Source organism: Apostichopus japonicus, chromosome 16 (genome assembly GCF_037975245.1).
Source record: "Apostichopus japonicus isolate 1M-3 chromosome 16, ASM3797524v1, whole genome shotgun sequence".
NCBI classification, from domain to species: Eukaryota; Metazoa; Echinodermata; class Holothuroidea; order Aspidochirotida; family Stichopodidae; genus Apostichopus; species Apostichopus japonicus.
Genome location: NC_092576.1, coordinates 34,583,689 through 34,607,909, shown reverse-complemented (window position 1 = coordinate 34,607,909; position 24,221 = coordinate 34,583,689). Strand labels below are relative to the sequence as shown.

At 34.1% G+C, this 24,221-nt stretch overlaps 1 protein-coding gene across 1 annotated transcript; it reads left to right on the top strand.

Moving 5' to 3' along the window:
- Positions 1-20,326, top strand: LOC139982395 (uncharacterized). Its single transcript, XM_071995214.1, has 22 exons — positions 1-125; positions 801-872; positions 2,597-2,668; positions 3,329-3,400; positions 4,699-4,770; positions 5,604-5,675; positions 6,143-6,214; positions 6,618-6,689; positions 7,681-7,752; positions 8,215-8,286; positions 8,733-8,795; positions 9,589-9,660; positions 9,861-9,932; positions 10,269-10,421; positions 10,836-10,904; positions 11,004-11,069; positions 11,790-11,861; positions 12,126-12,179; positions 14,692-14,885; positions 15,233-16,803; positions 17,798-17,924; positions 18,559-20,326. Exons 10-22 carry the CDS (start codon positions 8,255-8,257, stop codon positions 18,621-18,623), a joined length of 2,610 nt encoding a protein of 869 aa, XP_071851315.1. The 5' UTR covers positions 1-125; positions 801-872; positions 2,597-2,668; positions 3,329-3,400; positions 4,699-4,770; positions 5,604-5,675; positions 6,143-6,214; positions 6,618-6,689; positions 7,681-7,752; positions 8,215-8,254; the 3' UTR covers positions 18,624-20,326.
- The last annotated feature ends 3,895 nt before the right edge of the window (positions 20,327-24,221 follow it).

Sequence of the window (24,221 nt, the reverse complement as noted above, 5' to 3'; positions counted from 1 at the left end):
CCATATGCTTGCGGTTCCAAAGGAATCTGTAGATGTAACGAAACGAGGAAAGGTTATAGTGTTGATTGTTCTAGAAGAAAACTGCATAACTTGTCACTGGTTATTCCATCAAATGTTACATTTGCGTAAGTACGTCTACCTCTCTAATGGTTTCTTCAGCGAAAGTAATTCTACATCTTTAATGGTTAATTATTATTCAACTCATTCAAACTCTCCAGAAATTAAAAGAAACATGGATAGTAACTGCATACATGGTACGTTATACATAATGTAATAACCCCACACAGACCAGTTTATGGAATGGTTGACAATCAACAATTTATTTGAATAAATGGTGAAAAAAGGGACTTATCAGCTAAGGTAGGATTCGATCCCTGTCTGTGTCACAGACCGAAGTCCGTATCACTCGACTACAGTGACTTTACTGGTGTGTGAAAGCGTATAAACTGGCTTCTTATAACTACCGATGAGGGCGTATCACCCAGTGCTATGATTGTACAAAATACACCCCTGTTGTATATGTGTGTGGGTGTATTAATTTTGTCGGAATAATATTCTAAAAGTATATGTGGTTTTTATTTATTAAGAATCACTTGTTTGTAGTCTTTAAACATCAATACATCTTTGTAGCAAATACAAAACATTTTGTTCTGCATTATTATTAATATATGATGATGCATTTCTTATTACACTGTTCATCTCTTATCAGCTGAATATACATACCATAACCTAAAACTTTCACAAAAGTAAAAGGATAGAGGTGTCCGTATTCATTTACCTGTTTTCTAATGTCTCAACAGTGACTTCTCTAGAAACTACCTCAGTTTGATTCCAAAGGACACCTTCAGATTGACCACCTCTCTTAACCTGTTGTAAGTTACTGTTTCCTTGTCTGATTTATATCTTAACAATATATTAGTTCTGTGTTTCCTTCAACAACAACTACAAAATTATTGCCTTTTCACCCGTTTTTCATGCCTTTATTATTTTTAAACTGTTAAAGGTATGCACTCGTTAATCACTTGAAAATGATGTGTGTAATAACTTATTAACACGTGTCAGTTGCTGCTGAGAAGGACCTATTTTTAAACGGAAAAGACCAAACACACAATCCTCTGCATAATGATTGACTGGACTAACCAGACATCTCTAAAGGTTTCGTCAGCATTTCGTTCACATATTTACAACAAGCGGATGACAGTTTACTTTAAAACGCTGAAAAGCTGTCATTTGACCCATCTAACCAAGGTACACTCACTAGTCAGACATTTAGGGACATTTGCTTTGACTCCTCACCAGCCATTCGTAAAATAGTCTTTGGGTAATGAATTAGTATGTTAGTATTTTTTTTCCACAGTAGCATCTGCTGACAGGTCTATCATGTGTTACGGTTTTATAGCACACTTCAGTTTATACTGATTAACGGCTTTGTGTTATCCAAAAAAAAAAAGAGCAACAGTCAATAAAAAGTTAGTACCAGTTTCGTAGAATAACAATGAACGTTTCTTTCCTTCACAACTAATAAAACAAATGCTATTCAAATCCAAACAATGTTTGAGAGAGAAAGTGCGATAATTATTTAATAAAAAAAGCGTGAAACCTGTCAACAGTTATCTTACTTTTCATTAATCTTTCAACGTTTGATTATTATAGTGTCTCATCCCACTTAAGTTGATTCATCATCTATTACAAACCGTTCCTAACAATAACATATATTATAAAACATGATTACATGGTGTGAAGATGATCAAGATGATGATGATGATGATGATGATGATGATGATGATGATGATGATGATGATGATGATGATGATGATGATGATGATGATGATGATGATGATGATGATGATGATGATGATGATGATGATGATGATGATGATGATGATGATGATGATGATGATGATGATGATGATGATAATGACGACGACGACGATGACGATGACGATGTTTTGTAAATAGTTTAGTTAATTGCATGCTGGCTGATATCTGCAATGTCACTCTCTTTATTATTTTTATTGTGGAACATCATAATCGTTTTGATATCACAGAATTTTTTTCTAATGACTTCGATACTCTACACGTGTTACGGTTTTATAACACACTTCAGTTTATACTGATTAATGGCTTTGTGTTATTCACAGTACAAACGTATCAAGCAATTTACAGTGGCCTCTCTTAACGTGGCATAGGCTTCTTTACAGATGTGCAAGTGATTTGTCATTGGTGGTATTGGGTTTATAAAAAAAAGAGCAACAGTCAATAAAACGTTAGTAACAGTTTCGTAGAATAACAACGAATGTTTCTTTCCTTCACAACTTATAAAACAAATGCAATTCAAATCCAAACAGTGTTTGAAGTGAAACCTATCAACGGTTGTTTTACTTTTCATTAATCTTTCAACGTTTTGCTATTATAGTGTCTAATTCCACTTTAGTTGATTCATCATCTATACAAACCATTCCTGACAATAACAAAATATACCCAATGCACAACGGATCTGACAGTACTGTTGGTAGTGGTAATAACCAGTATTTGTATTTTAGCTGAACATATGTACGAATTAGTTTAAACCAGTATTGTTGAAATTCCTCTGCAGAAATATTTCAAGAAACAAGATATCAGAGCTTCACGAGGAAACATTCTATGACACAACCCAGCTAACAGCCTTGTAAGCATACTCTCGTTACATTTATTAAATTTTAAAGTTGTCTTCTTTTTTTGTATATTCATAACAGCATCTAACTTTATTTTGGTTTACTTCATTACTTAGTATTAATGATACCACAATTAAATGATAATGTATCTTGACAGCTCTTTATTTACTGCTAAAAGTAGTATACAATCATGTATAATTTAATTTAAGCTATTCATGACTATAATTGGTTTATCTTTAATATTTAACATATGTCATGATGTTTCAAAGTTGTTGTCAGCCTAAATGCTTGTAATAATTTTTTGTCTTCTTTCTATCTCATTTGATTAGTTAATGATTTGGTATAGCTAACGACTAATGATTACAATTTTGTTACGCCTTTGAGAACAAACCAAATACATGATTTTCAATTTAAATTGATAGCATTATAGAATAGTAAGACATATTTAACTCTGCTACTAAGAGCACCTAACACGGATATTTGGTAACATAACAAGATTAGAATTAAATTGACTATGCAATACATGTTTTTATTACTATATAAACTGTTTTAACCCATACTTATTGCTTAATTAGTGTTGATTGCATATATGGTATGTTCTTTGGAAGGTAATATGGATTTCTATCATCGTTACATATCATTTTTACAGTTTGTTTCCATTTTCTTTTACAAAGACATATCAACTACAACGTCTTGACGAAATTACCCACAACAATTTTCAAGAAACTTATACATTTGTCTTTGTTGTAAGTAAATATTAAGGAAATTGCTTGCTGGCAGATATCTGTTATATCACTCTCTTAATTATCATTTTATTTTGGAACATCATATACGTTTTGAGGTAGGACCCCAACGTAGATAAAAGACACCAACACATGTGCTGAATATTCAACAAGTTGCGACACTTTTCTAATGCTAATGTTGTACTAAACTCATGTTTCAAAGCATTCGTATTGACAGTATGCACAGTTCCTAACATTTATCTGGAATTATATATATATATATATATATATATATATATATATATATATATATATATATATATATATATATATATATATATATATATATAATATAATGTAACGAAATCCACGTTTACTCCGAAAGAAAACATTATTAGAGAAAACCAGAGAAATTAGATATGACTCATAATTGACAAATAAGGAGTAAGTTTTAGAAAATATATTGGAATATTCGAGGCAATTAAAATACATTTTACGTTTTTTTAGAGAATGACTATGAAGATTGAAATGTTCGGAAACTGGGAATCCTGCAAAATTATCACGAATAGATTTGTTTGTGAACGTAAAGAAATCGATTGGATCTTTCGTATTAAGTCTCACATCACCGGCCTCAACAAAGACTTGGGACCCCTTAACAACTATCAGTTCTACAAGCATATATAATCCGTTCTTTGCTCCTTAATCCGCTTCCTGTATAGTCATGGTTTATTTGGTTTTAATTCCATCACTGCAACTTACACTTATCTAGCGTCATACTTTCATTGTGTCACATTTTGTACTTCTCATTCGACTGCCAAGTATTGCTGACGAAGGTCCCAGGGGGACCAATTATGAGTCATATCTTATTTCTCTGGTTTTCTCTAATAATATATATATATATATATATATATATATATATACATATATATATATATATATATATATATGTGTGTGTGTGTGTGTGCTGGTGTTTGTGTGTGTGTGTGTGTTTATAAAAACATCTTTAATATTGAAATACAATACCGAAAATGACACAATCGACGAAATTTCACAATCCTAATTATATAAAATAGATCAATGATACTGATCATGATCGTGATCATCGCCATTGTCATGATAATTATAATAATAACGATATTTATAAAAATTATAGCGATTATTATGACGACGATGATGATGAAGGTGATTATAATGATAATGATCGCCGATATCACAGACACATTTGCTAATGAATTCGATACTCTGTCTAAAGTGAGTGGTTTAAAATATCAACATTAATCAAACTGACACTGTAATTTAATGATAAATGTTTGTCTTTCTAGGGATTTGTCGTATAACAACCTGAAGAGTCTACCGAAAGGACTTTTTGATAACACTACAAGCTTGAAATTGTTGTGAGTTATTTAATAAGCTTCATTATTCAGGATTAACAAAATATTCCTGAGATATTATCATAGTAATCGATTCGTCACTTGGATATAATCTACAAGTTAATATCACTTGATATGTCACAGCAGGTATGATGGACTAACAAATAACAAAGTAAGCGAGACCGAAAGATAGATATAGATATATATATGTATATCTATATATATATATATATATATATATATATAATATATATATAAATATATATATATATATCTATATATATATATATATTTATATATATAAAAATATATGAGTTTATGCATTTTCGAAAAAAAGTTTTGTTACTTGTAAGTCTATCATATCTGCATTGAAAAATCTAGTAATATTAACTATCAGAATTTTATTTTTCAAAGTGAAGTATTGATTACTATGAGAATATCTCAGGAATGTATTCGTCAGCCTAAATGCTTGCATTATTTCTCATTTTATCTTTTTTATTTGATTATTGAGTGAAATATTAAAGCTAACAACAATAATATTTACGATTTTGCTACGCCTATAAGAAAAAAAAACCAACAACATGCTTTGCTAATTTGAATTTGATTGCATCCGAAAAGGGTAAGACATTTAACTCTGTCTTTGTGCTACTGAAAGCACCGAACACAGATATTTCCTACCATAACAAGATTAGGAGCGAGTTGACTATGCAATATATGTTTTTTTTATCAATATAACAACTATTTTCAACACATATTTATCACTTTATTAGTGATGATTGTATTCATTGTATGTTCTGTGTGAGGTTATATGGATTTCTGTCATGGTAACATACAATTTTGTTCCTTTCTTTACTTAGATATATCAACGACAACCTCTTGACGCAATTACCCAAAAACATTTTCCAGAAACTTGTACATTTGTCTACCTTGTAAGAAAATATTAAGTAAATTGCATGCTGGCAGATATCTGTAATGCCACTCTCTTTATTTTTATTGTCGAACATCTTATACGTTTTGATGTAGAACCGCGAATTTAGAAAGGAAATATACCAGCACATGTTCTTAATATTCAGCAACCTTGCGGACCTTTTCAAATAATAATACTTCACTAAACTCTTGATAAAATCAGTCGTATTGGCAATATGAACAGATCATATCATTTATCTGATAAAAAAACATGTTACTCGAACTGCTCATACTAACAATACAAGTTCTTTGAATTGGTATATAAAAGTAGAGATTAGAACAAATAAGGACACAATTGGGTGTTAATATCAAATGAGAGGTAAAAGTAATTAACTTTTTATGAAGCTTTAAGACCAAAGTATGTAAATATGCTCATAACATGCGCAAGAAATTGCATTTAAGTGAATACTTTGTATCTTAATCATTTTAGGAGGTTGTGTTATAACAACATCAAAGAGCTCTCAGAAGACATCTTCAATGGAAATTCGAACCTTAAAGAACTGTGAGTAACCTACTTCAATATATATATATATATATATATATATATACATATATATATATATATATATATACAAACATATATATACATATATAAATAGATATATATATATATATTAATATAAATGAACATCGTAATGAGTTGGAAAATCAAGAACAGTGAAAAAAATTTCAGCCTCCACTGGGATTTTATACATATGATAATGATAAAGAATATGATAATGATAATAATTATGATAAAAACAATGATAATGACAATGATAATCATGATGAAATTATGATGATCACCGATATTACAGAAACATTTTGCTAATAATTCCGATGCTCTGCTCACATCGAATTGTTTGTAATAACTATGTGGAACACACTTACACTGTCAATTAATGACAAATGTTTCTTTTACTCAGGGATTTGTCGTATAACAGTCTGACGAGTCTACCGAATGGAATTTTTGATAACACTACAAAATTGAAATTTGTGTGAGTTATTTACTAAATTTAAGTATATTTGATTCTGCATTTGTGCTCTATTTAGTGTAGGGAAAGAGACTGATGGAGAGAAAATATAGTTATGCTATAGTAATTTGCTCAAAGTCTCAACAAAACCCAAGAAAAGGGAAAATTAACACGTGTTACCGTGCATTTCGAATCATTTGATTTGATTTATTTTGTTTTTTTCACGTGCAAATATACATACAAATATACATACAAAAAATCATAATAAATCAAAATAAATAAGAGTAAGAAAGACAGCGATAAAAGACACAAAACATGTGCGCATGTTCTGCATACGTATATCTGGTACTCAATTTCACCAGACACATAACAGTTAGCGGTTTCAGGTCCACGCTCTCTTCACCTCTCTCTTTTCTCTGATGCTCATTTTTATGGTTTGCCTGCAACTATCATTAACGCATAACGATGACTTAGATAACACTGTTACTACAGTTATAACTGTTTTAAGTTAAAAGTCTTGCTTCAATGCCATGTTTGAAATTTTCTTACGATTTTAATACAGTAATCACTGCTCATTAGTTACTTGTCTCATCCACACGCCCGGTACATTGTACACATCACACACCTATACCCACCAAATGTGAGCCTGGTTAATTCTACACACCAGCACATATACTCACTAAATGTGAGCCCTGCAAATAGTACATACCAAACACCTATACTGAAGGAAAAAAGAAACCCTCGTAGCTGGTCAATATTAACAAATGTAGAAGGTACCTCAGAAATTCTTGACATAACAATCACAATGATGTTGAAATATTAGAGAGCGGACGCGTTGTTCAAGTAGAAGGTATTCAATTGCCATTCACTCCGGGCGTTCTTCGTCAGATTTAGATATTATAGCAGACTCTGTAGTAAATTTAAAATAATTTGTAACATTCCATTGATGAATCGCTTAGCAACATTCAATTGATGAATCGCTTAGCAACATTCTATGATTTTCTTTCTCTGACAGGTCAATTTGCAACACCCAAATAACACATCTCCCGCCGGACTGTTTTCGACAAATTGAAGCTTTGAAAGTTTTGTAAGAAACAGGAAAAGGAAACAAGAAGTCGTTTAAAATTAAAACATCATAGGGTTCTTCTTTATTCCTTTGAAAATATTATTTTTCACAATTTATTTGTAATGCAAGCGATATCTGGGTACCTGTGTACAATGTGTTAAATAACACATCGTGAAGGGAAATGCAAGAAATGAAAACAAAAAAACTTATATGTGTCTACTAGGTCAAAGTTTTGAAATGATTAAAACAGAACTCATGACTGTTAGATCTTTCAGAGGTACCTAGATGTACATTACTTTTATACCATGTTTAAAATAACAATTAATCTTTTACACTAATTTTCGTACTTGCTTTGTACAATTATTATGTAAGTTCCATTTGGACAAATATCATATCTGGTGGCACCGCATGAAAATGTGATTATGGTGGCTAATTTGTTGATGGTTAGGTCGTATTAAATTGTTTCTCCTTTTGTCATTTCAGAAAACTACATGAAAATGAATTGACAACATTTTCGAAATCTATGTTTGCTAAAAATATTTCGTTAACACACTTGTGAGTACTTCAATGTCTAAGAACTAACAGTAAGCATTGTTGTATACACGTGATGTTGCCACTAGTTTCTGACTTCCTGCTATCAGGTATTTAATGATTGTAGATGATTTACACAAGGCTTGTTATTTCATATATAAAATATCATACAAATATGCGGTATATTAAATTAATACACATGCACACATCATCTTCTCTTCGATATATTTAAGCTTCCAATGCCTTTTCGATTGGTAATGCACCAGTATTTTCAACGCAAAGTTTGATATCAGCATATATGTACATACATACAATGTGCTCAAAATGTTGAAAAATGTACAAGGAAGTTGGACATTGATAATGATTAGCAGTAGTGGTTCTCGATTTGTTTTGACATGTGTGCATACTAAGAAGTTTTTTTCCCAATCCTTGAAACGAATGTTAATTTTGGTGTCTTTATCTTCCAACAGAGATTTGTGTGATAACAATATAGCACGACCAACTGCGGACTTCTTCCCCGAGACTAAAAGATTGTAAGACAGTAGTTTTAGCTGTGTATCTATATTACTCCATTTATGTGAAATGTAAATATTGCGTCATTCCTATAAACTAACATACTGTAAAACCCACATATGACTAACTGTCTCACTGAGAGATCTAAAAGTGGTAAAATATAATTGCCTGCTGCTAATTAGCGAGATAGTATAATATGTGTCACAGGGATGTTTAATCCACGCATAGAGAAATTTGTGTCAGACAAGGATTGTTTGCCTTATACTCTTGTAGTTCATACCTTGTTAAACCTTTTCGCCTATTCATATCACATTGACTGATACGTTGCCATCAGCATGTACCTGATCTAAAAGTGTCCAAATGTCTAACGAAGTTCACACGGTAACAAACAGCGGTGCACACTTATCTTTTCGATTATGTTGTTATGAGGGATGCTTAAGAATAACAGGAGCACAGATACTGTTGTATATTACGTTGATGATAGTCATTGTATTTAACAGCACTGTGTGTTACAGATTCACTTTTCTCATGGAAATATTGTTTGCAATAATCGTTATCACAATATAAAATGACGCACCTCTTTACAACTAGGGCAAATAACATATTCCTTCGGTTTACCTCTTTCTCTTAATTTTAAAATGCTTGTTTCAAATAACATAGCCTACATACCGGAAGGCATGTTTCAATCTCTCAAAAATCTGAGCGACATGTGAGTAATAATATCTTACAAACTCTTTGTGCACTTGTTTACTTATTGCTGCTGCTGCAATTATCTTTATCTAACTTTTACCAAACACATTTGTTTTTCGACAGATACCTTTCAAACAATAAAATTGAAACTCTATCGAATACCTCATTGCTTGGTTTGAACCTTGTTCACCACATGTAAGTTCTACCAGCTGTTTGCTTTATAAGGTTTCATTTTCATATTTAACAAAATTCGGTTGTCTATATTTGAAATAGGCAAATCATTAATATTACCCAATATTACACAAACTAATATATTGCGATCTTCCTTGAAGATTTCACAAGAATTATAATATTGAGACCTTCTTCACAAGAAATGTACTCATTATTTCGTTTAGAACCTTTTATGGAAACAATCTTTCATCTCTTCCCGCCGGGCTGTTCGCGACAATCAACTTGACATTCAGTTTGTAAGTTCAGTGTATATTTGATTCATTGCGGCAACTGGTGAGCGTAATGTCCAATGTATTATTATCTTTCTTAGCAGAGAAAAATATTATCGACCACTGTTGACATTTACTCGCAGTAAATGTTAATTGCACTTTATATTTTCTTTGGGCTTAAAAAATGATCGTGTGCGAATATTACTAGTAAAAATGTATTCTTCCATGTGTTAGTTGTGATGACACCGTTAAGCAGTAGTTACTTTTCACAGATGAGTGGTGTCTCCTTACAACAGTGCAATACATATATGTACTCTTAGCTCCTATAAATCGTATTTCTTTTTCATTTTTTCGAATATTCAGGGACTTGTCGAACAATAGTCTATCGATAATTCCGAGGGGACTCTTCAGTGCTTACGGTGGAAATCACGGGCTGTTGATATTACAACTGCATAGAAATAATCTTACTTTTCTATGGAATGATACTTTCCAGGGATTAGGCAGTTTAGCATACCTGTAAGAATTCAACGCTATCATGATTTTATACCAAATGGATCGTTGTAAGCTAGTCTCTTTAGACATAGTTGAAAAGACACACACATATAAGTTTTTCAAGTTTTTCTTAAGTGATATATTTAGTACTATGGAACACACATTTAGCAGATCATCAAATACGTTCTTCACTAAAAGATTTCGTAACGCTTTCTGACAGAATACTATATGTTAGTTGCCGTAGTTTGAAGTTTCAAAGTTTGTATATTACTAAGGATCGTTGGGCTCCGCTACCACATTCATTATTTTGAACACGGTTGCTTAAGGAATTTACAAGAGTGGTATTGGATGAAATGCCCGTACATGTTATTTACTCTCATCTGCCTGCAAGATAAATGGATGCTTCCACAGTAATCATTTTCTATTATGTTTTTGCAGAGTTCTTAACAGGAACCTAATTCATTCCATCGCAGAACGAGCCTTTTTGGGCACAAATCTCACATGTTTGTAAGTAAACTTTATTTTTCTGTACATCTAAGCTTTAGACGAGTGCTGCAAAATCCTTGTAAAGTTATGAATTATTAACGTTATTGATCTCTAATACAGATACCTGGTTGCGAATAACATCTCGAATGTTTCCAACAACTCGTTTGCTCTCGAAAACATTCATATGTAAGTATACACGTGCTTGGGAACAAACAGAGTTTCACAATGTTTATTATATGTAAACGTTTTAATATAATTTAAAGTTTTATCCCAAGTCCTATGACAAAGGTGACACGCGTTAACGGGTCGTTGATACCTGAATTTATACTATAACTAACTGGTTGTACATTATTGATAGTTGACATTTATTGATTACAAAAAAAAAAACTATATTCGAATGACACTGTTATCTTCCATAAATATTAATAATATTTTATTATGGAATGTAATGATGGTTGCATTGTTTATAATTTACAACTCGTATCACATTGTTCATTTACTTAATTAAAAGCGGGATTTCTCTTGAAATCCCTTCCCTGTAAAGCTGTTTGATTTGTAAACGATGAAACTGATGTGTGGTTCTTAGTTACTCGGTATTGCATTCACTGTGGCTTCTGACTTACATTCCAACGAACAATGACTATTAGGGATCGCCATAAACTAAGGACTGGATAGCTCAGTTGGGAGAGGACAGGATTACTTACTTGAAATCATAGGTTCGAATCCCTTTCAAGCCAAAGCATTTCCTAGGCAATTTTCCGATGTTCATATACTTTGTAATTGATTACATGGGGACATATGACATATTTTACTACAATAATATTCTAATGAGGAGTACATACACCATATGATTATACCCGATAATATCTGTATGGAAGTTACGATGTGTGTTTTTATATTCCATAGCCACTTGTACAAGAACAAGATCCTGAATATTTCCCAAGTAGCGCTGGACGGAGTTGGAAATGGAAGCACCTTGTGAGTGCTTTAAACATGTATCAGCTTGATCATATCATTGTTTAATACATTTTTCTTTACAATTCAATTTTTGTTCTTTATTCTAAAATCAATACATATTTTCTCAGGAACCTTATTCGAACGACAAAAGTAAAGAAGTATAAAAAAAAATCATCTGAGATAAATCTGCAGACATGCTCAAGACGATTCATTGTATGTTAATGAAACAGAGCACTATCTTGTGCTACGAAATATGAGAGGGCTTCTTTTTTTTGTCTTGTTAAGATATATGAACTGCAACCAACTAGGGAGACTACCTTTGTCTACAAACGACAATATGTAAGTTTTATTCGCTTTCTCAGTGTCTTTGGTTCACTTTTGCATTATCTTTGAAAGGGAATTGAAGGCAGCACGCAATCATAATCCTAATTGTTGATGTGAACATAGGTTTTACAATGGAAGCACTTCTTGATCCCAAGAACTAATCTAAAATTTAGCACCGACTTTTTGAAAGTTGAGAATTGTGCCGTTGGCGCTCATTGGGGTTGATTGAACAAAATCGCTGGAGATCGCCATAGATAGTGTCTTTGGTTTAATTTTAATTGTTTTATCTTACCCTTTCTCCTAACATATCAATATCATCAAAACATAAAAGCCGGTTCCCAAGTTTATAGATATATGCGTAATTTTTGTTGACAATACAGAAAATTATTTGCCAAATATTTACTAAACATGTTCACTAGTACATATCATTTATAAATCGAAGGAAGCAATGATCTTAGCATAGTAAAAGACAATTTTCTAATATCAAGAAAAGCACTTCCTGCCTGATTTTTATCCCATTTTACTGATTTTCTAAGTATCGTCTAAGCATGCACTGGTCTACATTTTCAGAGTTATCAATAATTCATTACATGTAACGTTAGTCTTAAGTCTAAGTTTTAAGCTCATGTACTTCAAATATCATTTAATTCAAGCTGAGCAAGTATGCACACAGTTCTTAACATGCCACTAAGGACTGGAGATGTACTAATATTACCCCAATTTTCAAAAAGGGTGATAAGTCTAAGCTCTGTTATTATAGGCCCGTTAGTTGCACTAGTGTTGTTTTTAAGGTCATGGAGTCTATTTTTAAAAAGTCTATGGTCTGTCACTTCAGCAGTCAGTCTTTGATCAGAGAGTCTCAACATGGCTTTGTCAAAAAAGGTCTTGTCTCACTAAATATCCTTGAGTTTATGGAAGATGTAACAAGCTCACTCAATAGGCAGAAGTCTGTAGATGTAGTGTTACTGGATTTCCAGAAGGTCTTTGATAAAGCTCCCCACCAGCGTCGTTTACTTAGGTTGAAGAGCATGGGTGTCAATGGGAATTTATTGTCTTGGGTCGGGAATTGGCTTGGTAATACGGAACAGAGGGTGGTAATTAAAGGCTGTGCTTCTTCTTGGCAGGACGTTACTAGTGGGGTTCCACAAGGGTCTGTATTGGGTCCCTTGTTGTTTGTTGCCTATATAAATGACATCGACGCAGATATTTTGTGTACAGCTAAGAAGTTTGCTGATGACACCAAATTGTATTCTGAGGTATCTTCCAAAAGCGATTCTGAGAAGTCTCAAACGGATTTGGATAACATTTTTGTGGTCTCAGGGGTGGCAAATGCTTTTTAATATTGACAAATGCAAGTTAATGCACATTGGTGGTAGCAACCAAAAGTTTCAATACAATTTTAATGGTGTGGAGTTACAGGAGGTCTCTATTGAGAGAGACCTAGGTATCTACATTGACTAAACTCTGCAACCTTCTAAATATTGCCTTGAAGCTGCTAAAAGAGGTTATAGGGTTTTAGGTATGATCAAGATGAATTTCAGTTTTCTGAAAGAGGACATCGTAGTTAGGCTTTATGAGCAGTTGGTTAGGCCTCATCTGGAGTATGCTGTGCAGGTTTGGAACCCATATTTTGCTAAGGATAAGGATGTACTTGAAAAGGTCCAGAGGAGGGCTACTAGGATGATTAGTTCCTTAAAGAGTGTTCCTTATAACAGGCGGTTACAACTGTTGAATCTCACCACAGTGGAGCTTAGGGGGTTACGTGGGACTTGATCCAGGTTACCAAGATTGTGTTTGGTTTCGACAGTTTATCCTTTACCGACTTTTTCATAATTGCTAACAGTAGTTGTACCATAGGTCATTGTCTTAAACTCCAAAAGTCACATAGTAGGATTAATATTCTAATAGGGTTGTGAATGAGTGGAATGGTTTGCAAGTAGTGTCAATGGGTTTAAGAATGCTTTGGACAAGCACTTAAAGCATTGTTATTGGGACTGAGTGTTTGTGTCTTCGGTTTTTTTATTTTCTCTCTTTATGGTCCTTGATTGGGACTTAAGTGTCCCGCCTGATCCTTTTTTCTACTAAACTAAACTAAACTAAACTAAACTAAACTAAACTAAACTAAACTAAACTAAACTAAACTAAACTAAACTGAACTGAACTGAACTGAACTGAACTGAACTGAACTGAACTGAACTGAACTGAACTGAACTGAACTGAACTGAACTGAACTGAACTGAACTGAACTGAACTGAACTGAACTGAACTGAACTGAACTGAACTGAACTGAACTGAACTGAACTGAACTGAACTGAACTGAACTGAACTGAACTGAACTGAACTGAACTGAACTGAACTGAACTGAACTGAACTAAACTGAACTAAACTAAACTAAACGATTATGCGGAATGATAACATTGTAACATAAATAAACAACATTGACATAAAATTAACATCATAAATTAAAAGATGACATTCACATCCTCCCACTCTGTCTGTTTCCTTCGTTTTTCTTCTCTCATTATAGCATATGTGTCAACGATGAAACTTTTCCCTCTTTGGAATTTCCTTCGAAAGGTACTTTTGCATTGTTAGTGTCATCCTATGAGAAGCAAGGCTTCGAATGCCAAAATATTGGTAAAGGCATGAGTGAATGTAGACCATGTCCAACGGGTACACTTGGTGGAGGATTTCGCAAGAAGTGTAGAGGCTGTCCGAAAGGTGCCGTAAACATTTGAATTTCAATCTAAAGTTCATTCTAACCAATTATAAAGCCATTTAGTCCCACTTACCCGCTTCTTGTGTCTTAGATATGACGTATATCATTTATTTCATTTTGTGTGAGGTAAATTCTCCTTTTTTTATTTTTATAGATGAGCATGTTATTTTGTATCAAGTATAAAAATCACTTCGTTTCCTAAACAGCTGACTAACTTATAATATCTTCTAATGCCCTGCACTTAAAGACATTTTTCAAAATTAAGATGCTAGATCGACTAAATGATCTTCCATTCTAGTTCAATTACTCTACCCCGAACTTAAATCAATCTCTGCATTTTTACGATTAGGTGGATTTTACCAAGACGAAATAGGAAGCATTGAATGCAAAACCTGTAACGATGGAAATTTTGTAGAAAAAGGCAGCGGTTCTTCTTTAGTCCAATGCAAAGTTTGCCCTGAAGGAACGGACAAAAATGTATCCGCTGGCTATCGAGCTTGTGTATGTAAACAAAATTACGCTCGAAAGCATCGGTTTGGGGAATGTTTTCTTTGTATTGCCGACGGCTTAAATTGTTCTGAAGATTACATATCAATTTTACCCGGCTTTTACTGGAACTGGTCTTTTCCGAATACAAAACCAGATCAGTACTTGAAATTTGTGAAGAATCTAGAAACTAAGACCGACGACTATGATAACACAACGATGCAGTATGGATACTCTATGCCGTTTGTTTATCGTTGTCCTCGAAATAGGAGTTGTGACAGTAAAGACGGTCTTCCAATGTATGGTAACGACAACTGTGCTGCTGGTTACACCGGTTGGATGTGTACCAAATGTCGATCGGGATATTATTCGGTTCTGAGTTCCTGTCATCCTTGTCCCAGTAAATTATGGGTGCTGGTAGTGTTCCTTTTTGTTGTTCTCTCGTGCGTTGCTCTACTTTCGTTCATTGTCTGGAAGAAAAACAAGATAAGCAACCAAAGATCTGTGATTGACAAGCTATCGTCAAGAATAAAGATTGTTCTCGGCTTTTATCAAGTGATTGGTGATTTATTCGAGACTTTCCACAACGTACAATGGCAAGGTCCTCTATTAATTTTCGGTGAATTTCTATCAATGGTAGTTGCAGATTTCTTTCAAGTCTTTGTTCGTCCTCAATGCATCAATGAACAATTTGAGATAAATCCTTTGCTTCAGTTTACAATTGTTCTAATATTTCCAGTTGCATTAGTCATCACGTACCTTTATCTAAGTTGTACAGTCTATTTCATATCAAAGTGCGGATTCTTCTCACTCACTCTTCGACAAAGGGCCAAACAGACAGTTTCAAAGCTGTTCACCTTAGTTGTCCTTGTGCTGTTTGTGACGTACACACCAACTTGCAATTCCATTTTCGCGGTATACCCAGCAGCGTGCTCTACGTTCAAATTATACAGCGTCGGCAATGAGTCCATAACTCTTCTTCGAGCAGATTACGGCATCAATTGTAAAGATCTTGACTCCTATCATGTTGCGGCATACATTGCTACAGCGGTGTACGTTGTTGGGTTTCCATTGTCGCTGTTGATTTTGCTACGAAAATATCATTCCAAAGGCAAACAGGCTACAACTTATGCCGATTTCGATTGCAGTTATGGTGGCTCTATTGACGAAACCACTCCACTGGTCACCGGGACCGAAAGGAGAAAATATGACTCCCCAGTTTGGTTCAGTTTTCTCTGTGAGAATTACAAGAGTCAGTTTTGGTACTGGGAGGTCATTGAGTTGACCAGGAAGGTCACACAGACTGTGATGGTTACACTGCTTGGATGGCATAACTCATTGACACAGCTCTCAACCATCGGGATGTCGGTTCTGTTTCTGACTCTTCATGCTAAATACAGTCCAATGAAAAACAAATTTGAACAGAGGTTACAGGTAAGTCCAGATAAGCAAAGCCATGTCACCATCTTCGTTGCATTATCATTCAGATGTTATAATTACTAACATCAAATCTTTTATGAAATTGATTCAGTGTAATGAACACGGAACACGGATAATAATAATAATGATGATGATGATGATGATGATGATGATGATGATGATGATGATGATGATGATGATGATGATGATGATGATGATGATGATGATGATGATGATGATGATGATGATGATGTTGATGATGTTGATGATGATGATGATGGTGATGATGATGATGATGATGATGATGATGATGATGATGATGATGATGATGATGATGATGATGATGATGATGATGATGATGATGATGATGATGATGATGATGATGATGATGATGATGATGATGATGATGATGATGATGATGATGATGATGATGATGATGATGAATACTAAAAGGCCCTTAGGCCCCTTACCAAACCCAAAAATAAAAAAAGAAAAGAATAAAAAAAACAGAGAAATCAAAGGAGTAAAAAGTCTAGAAAACACATAAACGAAAAATAAGCAGTATGTTAACTACGAACACAAAAAATTAAAAACACGAGAAGATTGTACAACAGACCAAAACCTATAAAAAAAAGGATAAGCACAAAAAATAGAGTTGTACAAGTAAAAGTTTAGATAAAAAACAAGTATAACACAGTAGCTATATATATGAAGTAATATTTGGTCTTGAATGTAGGCTAAATAACTTTATTCATTCGTTCATTTGTCTCGAAAGTATTTCAAATATGTTCTTTTCTAGTATCACTGTCAGTAAAAAAAAGAAGGAAACTATAAATGGAATATATGTTAAATATGAAGTTTATAGACACAATACCTCAAATTTCATATAACAACTAGTAAGTGAGCATTCTTTGTATTGATTACATTTTGGTTCCTAGTTCTTCATTTGTCATCAAAAAAATAGTCAGTGAACAGTCATTATATTGATTAAATCTTGATTTCATTGCAGTTTTTTTCTTTGGCTGCGATATTTATAAATATCATGATTGTGTCTGTACGAGTGAGCTCCGAATACGGTACAGCAATATATACTGGTCTCTTTGTTCTCGATATTTTTATCATATTTATCGTCTCAGGTGAGTAATGTTTAAATAAATGTCAACATAACCCAATCACATTGAAACGAGCTCTGAGTGTGTTTTCGGTCTGAAAGTAATTTGCCCTGTAACCTTAAAGTGAAATCAAGGAATCGAACACATATTCCATTGGTAATAATGGATAGTATCGTTATATTTCTTCTTTGTCGGAGGCTAATTCATATGCATTAAGAAATGCATGTTGCATTCGATATCGTCATAACATTTCCATGATACAATGTACAAGTGTGTTTGATTGTTATCTTATTTAGACACTCCGACCATTCTTGAAAGAAAAAAAAAAACATAATGTTGCTCCTGCTTTTCTATAACAGCCGAGTTTTTATTAAATCTTTTTGTCAAGTGTAAATCTTGTCGCCACGTGGTATTATTTTTCTCAAACTAAAGTTCCAACACGCGCTAGGGCTGCTAACACACATCTGCGTGCTGCAAATACAATTGTCCATTACGTTGAGTAACATTGAAGAATACAAAGTTTAAAACAGAGTTTTTACATTTTGAGAACTGTGTTATTTGATTGGAGATCATTCTTTAGTGCATTCTGAGACAACTTCTGTTGAAAAGAAAATATCGTGTTATGATATCGGACATTCATTTTTCTTTATAATTACAGCTGAGGCACTCCTTCTAATCATCCGATTCCTCGCTCGAAACTTTAAACGTTCTAACAGTGATTAACAACGACGTTTCTAAACTGATGACTAATAAGGCTCATGCATATCTGTATTTTAAATAAGATGTATATATTAGCATTGACCACAGTTTGTAGAAATATTCAAACCAACATATCACCATGGGAGAGAAATGGTCACTCTCCGTGAGATGTAGAGGCCTTTTGAATGGCTGTCTTTGCATTTCATGTACCTCCAAGTGCACTGTTAGAAAATGGTTAGTTTTTGCAACAATTCTATACGTACACACGCCCATTTTTCAAATAAATAGTTAAATATTTAGTAAAATATGATGTACTCGAACACTTTCTATAAAGTCAGTTGTAGAGAACATACGTCAGAAATAGAACTTTGAAAATAACTGTATATATCTATATTGGGCTGGCTTTACGGAAAACATCTGTACATACATTTTACTTTGTAAGACTGTGTATAATTATAGTTGTTTCATTTAGCATACATGGTAGAACCTGCACGTTGAGACCAGTCTCTACATTATTACACTAGCCTATATATAGCCTATGGCGCCAAAACATTTCCTGTAATATAATGTTTACCCACTAACCTGTATGCAATTCACTCTATATAACACTATATATCTATATGGAAAAATTTACAAATGTATATGTGAAATATGGTAAGAAGACGTCTAAAGATGAAAATCTGCAGTTAACCAAGGCGAGGAAAACAATTTCACTCGGATCTTTTTTTATCATTTCTGGTGACAGATCACCGTTTATTAAGTCGTGTAATTCAGAAACTGTTATCACAAATCTTATCGTAAGGAGAACTCTTTTTCATGTTTAATAACGTCTTCACGGAAATTATAAATCCGTTAAATGGTCATTTTCGCTATTAAATATACATGACGGCATCCGGATAAATTTAATTATTTCCTGGTAAGAATCAAATTCTCATGTGACGTAGACCCTTTCCTTTACTGCATTTCTTCGCCAATGGACCCTGTTGGATCTTCAACATTAGAGCTTGTGTTTCATATAATATATCAATGTACCCTGTTGGATCTGAAACACAAGTGCGTGTGTTTCATTTAATACATCACTGGAGCCTGTTGGATCAGAAACATGAGAGCGTGTGTTTCATTAAGTATAACACTGGTACCTGTTGAGTATGCAGCATGAGAGCGTGTGTTTCATTTAATACATCGCAGGAGCCTGTTGGATCTGAGATATGAGGACGTGTGCTTTACTAATTATATCACTGTTCACTGTTGGATCTGAAACATGAGAGCGTGTGGTTCCTTTAATACATCACCGCACCATATTTATATATTAAGGAAGAATCCCCTATCTTTACCGAAATGGTTAGTCTTCTGCTTAGGCAACATCAAATCTCATTTCGAATACTTAAACATTAACTAAATTGTATCCACGTTTATTATTCGTTGTATCATTGGGATAATGCTGTTAACATAGAAATATTTGTATATACAATAGTCAAACATTGTCGAATTTCACAATTACTGACCTGCAGAGCGTTTGCCTACGATTCAATTCTGTCTTTTTGATCATGCTTTTTACCGTACTTGCTGTGAGTTAATCTGAATGAAAGATATAGCAAAGCTTTGCTAATTAAATCGTCACTTCTTTTACACTCTCATAATGTAATTATAATTAATGCTAAGTCGTCTTGCTTAACTATTCATTATTAAGTAGATCAATATAGTACACTTGATACCCAATAAATTTAACCAGTCAAGAAACAATTTCTTTTCAATGATTCTACTCATCTTTGTGTTAACCTTCTTATAAATGCATGTATAATATTGTCTTCTACACGTTCTTCCTCCGAAGGACACTAAATAGCTTAATTGAATCAAAATTAGAAATGTTGATACCGTTTAAACATTCCTAATAAAAGCCACAGGAATAAAATTCCGTGTCCCACATACACAATGGACAAACCTTTCAGAGGGGAGATTTTTTGAAAAGAGACCAGAGCTTATTAACTGCTCAATCGGTAGTTACTTTATGAAAGTCAGAAAACCTAATACTGACATAAAGAAAAGTAGGTCATTTAAGAGAAAATGACGTTTGAAAGTATAACCAAGCCCCCCCCCCCAAGAAACATGTGAAACGATTGAATAAATATGTGGCTTGATGATATAATAATAGACTTGCTAAAGTCTTTGAACTTGCATGTCATTGCCAGTAATGAAAAAATGAGTAATCGGCAGGTGAAATTAGGACTTCAGAAACTTCAGAAAACAAATGGTATACACGATATCATAGCAAAAGCTGGATTCCTATGATTTCCTAATGCTACCGACTTGAAATTTGAGTAAATCATTTCTCATAGCTCTCTTCTACCCTTTTTTTCTCCACACCTTTCTGTCTTTGTCCTTCTCCAGCTGATTCCCTACCCCCTTTCCTTAATCCTCTCGTTGTCCCTCCACTGTTTATCTCCTACCTCCCCTCTTCCCCTGTTGGCTTCGTTTTTTCTTCTCTCCATCCCTTGTCTACTAATCCCCTTACATCAATCTCTGTGTATTCACCATGCCCATTAACATGTCTGTATTCTGTGCGTGTTTTTGTCCCTTTTGTTACTGTTACTTGTCATTTAGCCTCTTAGTAAGATCCTGCAAGGATCGAAACGTTCGGCCAACTTACGTTTACACACTAAATCATTTTCTTTAAGGGAAGATAGTCGGGGCTTAGCCAAACGTACAGCATTTAACTTCTTATATGCTTTAGCTTACTGACATAAAACAGTGCCTGCTTCATATATTTATATGTGTAACTTTTGAAATACACATCTCTTTGTTATAGACCTATTGTTACAAGCATGCAATGAATTATGCAACGAGACTAGGATAATTATGTTCCATGACCTGTTTGCGATAAAGACAGTCAATGTTTACATCCTTCACAGCTTTCGAGAAGACAAGAATATACTTTGCCGAGATCCTACCAAGGATTATGACAATGGAAACGTCAAAAATGGAGTTGTTGGTGTAAGGGGTAGGCTGAGGCGCACGCCCCTTCCATAATCCTCGATCCGTCGATGGCTACCCTGTGTATATGTAATAGGGATCAGCGCTGTTATTATGTCACTGTTCCTCTTTCTCTTCCCGGTGTCTTGGCGTTTTTCTTCTGTTCCCTCCTTTTCTCATTTTTCTCTTTCTTCTCTTTCTTTTCCCTTCCTTCCTCTCCTTCCTTTTCCCCCTCTTTTTCCCTTTTTTCTTTCTCTTTTTTTCTCTCCTCTTTTTCTTACCCGGGGGGGGCGCCCCTAACGCCCCCTGGATACGCGCCTAGTATTGACCGCAGCTGTATGTACTAACTGTACACTAGTGTCTAATTACCGACGGTAGCAAATTGTGTGTATTTTCTGGGATCGATGGTGATGTTTAACACTTTTGCTTCACCTTATTCGAAACTAGGTCAAATTACCGGCATTAGACGTTTCTTTTGCGCGAGTCTTCACACCCTTTAAGAAAGCCTAAGTCATTACTTCAGCTTTATCATATTTTAGTCTATTAATATATCTACAATTATGTACAAATATGCAACACAGCCCCCATTTGCAACATTTTCCCAACGATTTACACTTATGGCATAAGCAGTATGGCCATAGCCAGTAATCTGAGTTTTGAGATAGGCCAAAGCCTTCTCAGTCTAGCCAATATGTTCTGGACGGTAACTCTATCTATAGGCTATTCAAATTTACTTAAAGGGTGTGAAGAATCGCGCAAAAAGAAACGTCTAATGCCGGTAATCTGACCTAGTTTCGAATGAGGTGTAACAGAAGTGGTAGACACCACCATCGATCCCACAAAATAAGCACATAGCTTGCTACCGTCGGTAATTAGACACTAGTGTAAAATTAAGTCAGTACATACAGCTGCGGTCAATATACCCACAGCACAATGTACAAACGAGACATCGATGAACATCTCAGATCCAGCTAAAGATTACACGTTATCACGTTTCATTACTGGCTGCATTTTGTAGCGACACGAACAAAACGTCACTTGCAAGCAACAGTAAGATAACTTTTTCAGATGGCCGCGCGGTTTGGGGCGAGTCTTCAATGTCTTTTACTGTGATTTTAAGGCCAAATGACATGCACTTACCATGTTCGGACAAAGGTTTGTAGGAAAAACGACACACTGAAGACATTAATCGTGGTAACATATCACTCATTTGATGACTGTGACTGAATGTATACATGCATCGAACTTTGTGTACTATTACTTCATAAGGTGGGATATTTTGAACTGCATAAACTGCTACATACTTTTCAACATTAACATTTAATTGAGAAATGCATCCATGCACATACCAATATGGAAGTATAACACAAAAACAGGTGTTTGTGTGAACCGGGGGGAGGGTGAGGGGCTGCCTTTTCACATTATTTTCCTTGGACAACTATGACAATCTCACGGTAAAATAATACAAACAAGTTAAATGTTTATTATGTTCTTTGCAGATACCGGAAATGACACTTTCAAAGACATTAATACTTACATAAAACAATCCACTTACTCGAGTCAGTAGAAGAAAGAAAAAAGTTTTCAAAGTTATTTCGTGATTACTAGATTCACTTATATCTCTCTTAAGTCATTGGTAGAAAGACTCATGCAAAGTTCCAGTGATTAGCATTAGTCTTTGATTTTAACTTTTCAATTATAATTGTAGGTCTGGAGAGAGTTATCTACCAGAAAGTTAACGACGTCCGAGGCTTCCCCAAAAAAACATCTACAGTACTGGTTCCCTTTGTCCGCGAAAGGTCTTTTCTTACACCTTTCCATCACTGGTGACACACATAACTCGTCCGCATGTCGCAAATGACGACTAAATATTTAACACTCTATCTGAATATGTTTCGATCTAAATAGCATAATTCGTAGGGCAAGACCATGTGGCAATGATTTTTTTTCTTTCATATATGAAAGTTACTTTTGGTTTCTGAAAGTAGCTGTCTGAAGCTCATTCAGCTAATAATGATTAGCCAGCTGTATGCTTGCATTGTGGTTATCCACACAGGTAAATTACTAATTTACTAACATTGGATCACTGTAAACAGTTTAGTTTACGCCTATATAGCTATCGTAATAGTAATCGGTGTTGCATCTCAAGTTTTAGTTATATAATACCATAGTTATTTAAAAGTATTTCCGAGGACATCAGGAATCGTGCTTGTATCTGCTTGTATCATGTGAGGGTCTTCAATAAATAAAAAATCAATAAAAAATCAGGCAGGACCCAACACACCCTTTGTTTGAACACTAGATTTACAACCGCTCTGGATTGCGTTTACGCCCACCACGCTATAGATTATCATGTGTGCCTAATTCTATCCATATATTTAATTCAAAAGTGAGAAGATAAGTTTTTTATTTTAGGACTTGCTGTATATATGTTTGTATTACTGTATGTATATCGTAGTCTATTGATACTTATACTATTGCTTTTCTTATTTCCTTTTAGTCTTTTTCGTTTACGACCTGTGGAAAGCCGAATTTCCGATTGTGGACAATAACCAGTTCTGTTTTTTTTTTACAGTTTTGTGTTTTACAGTTTTACTTTCTAACAATACCTAGGGGCAACTGATGACCCTTCTGAATCTAATCCTTCCTGAT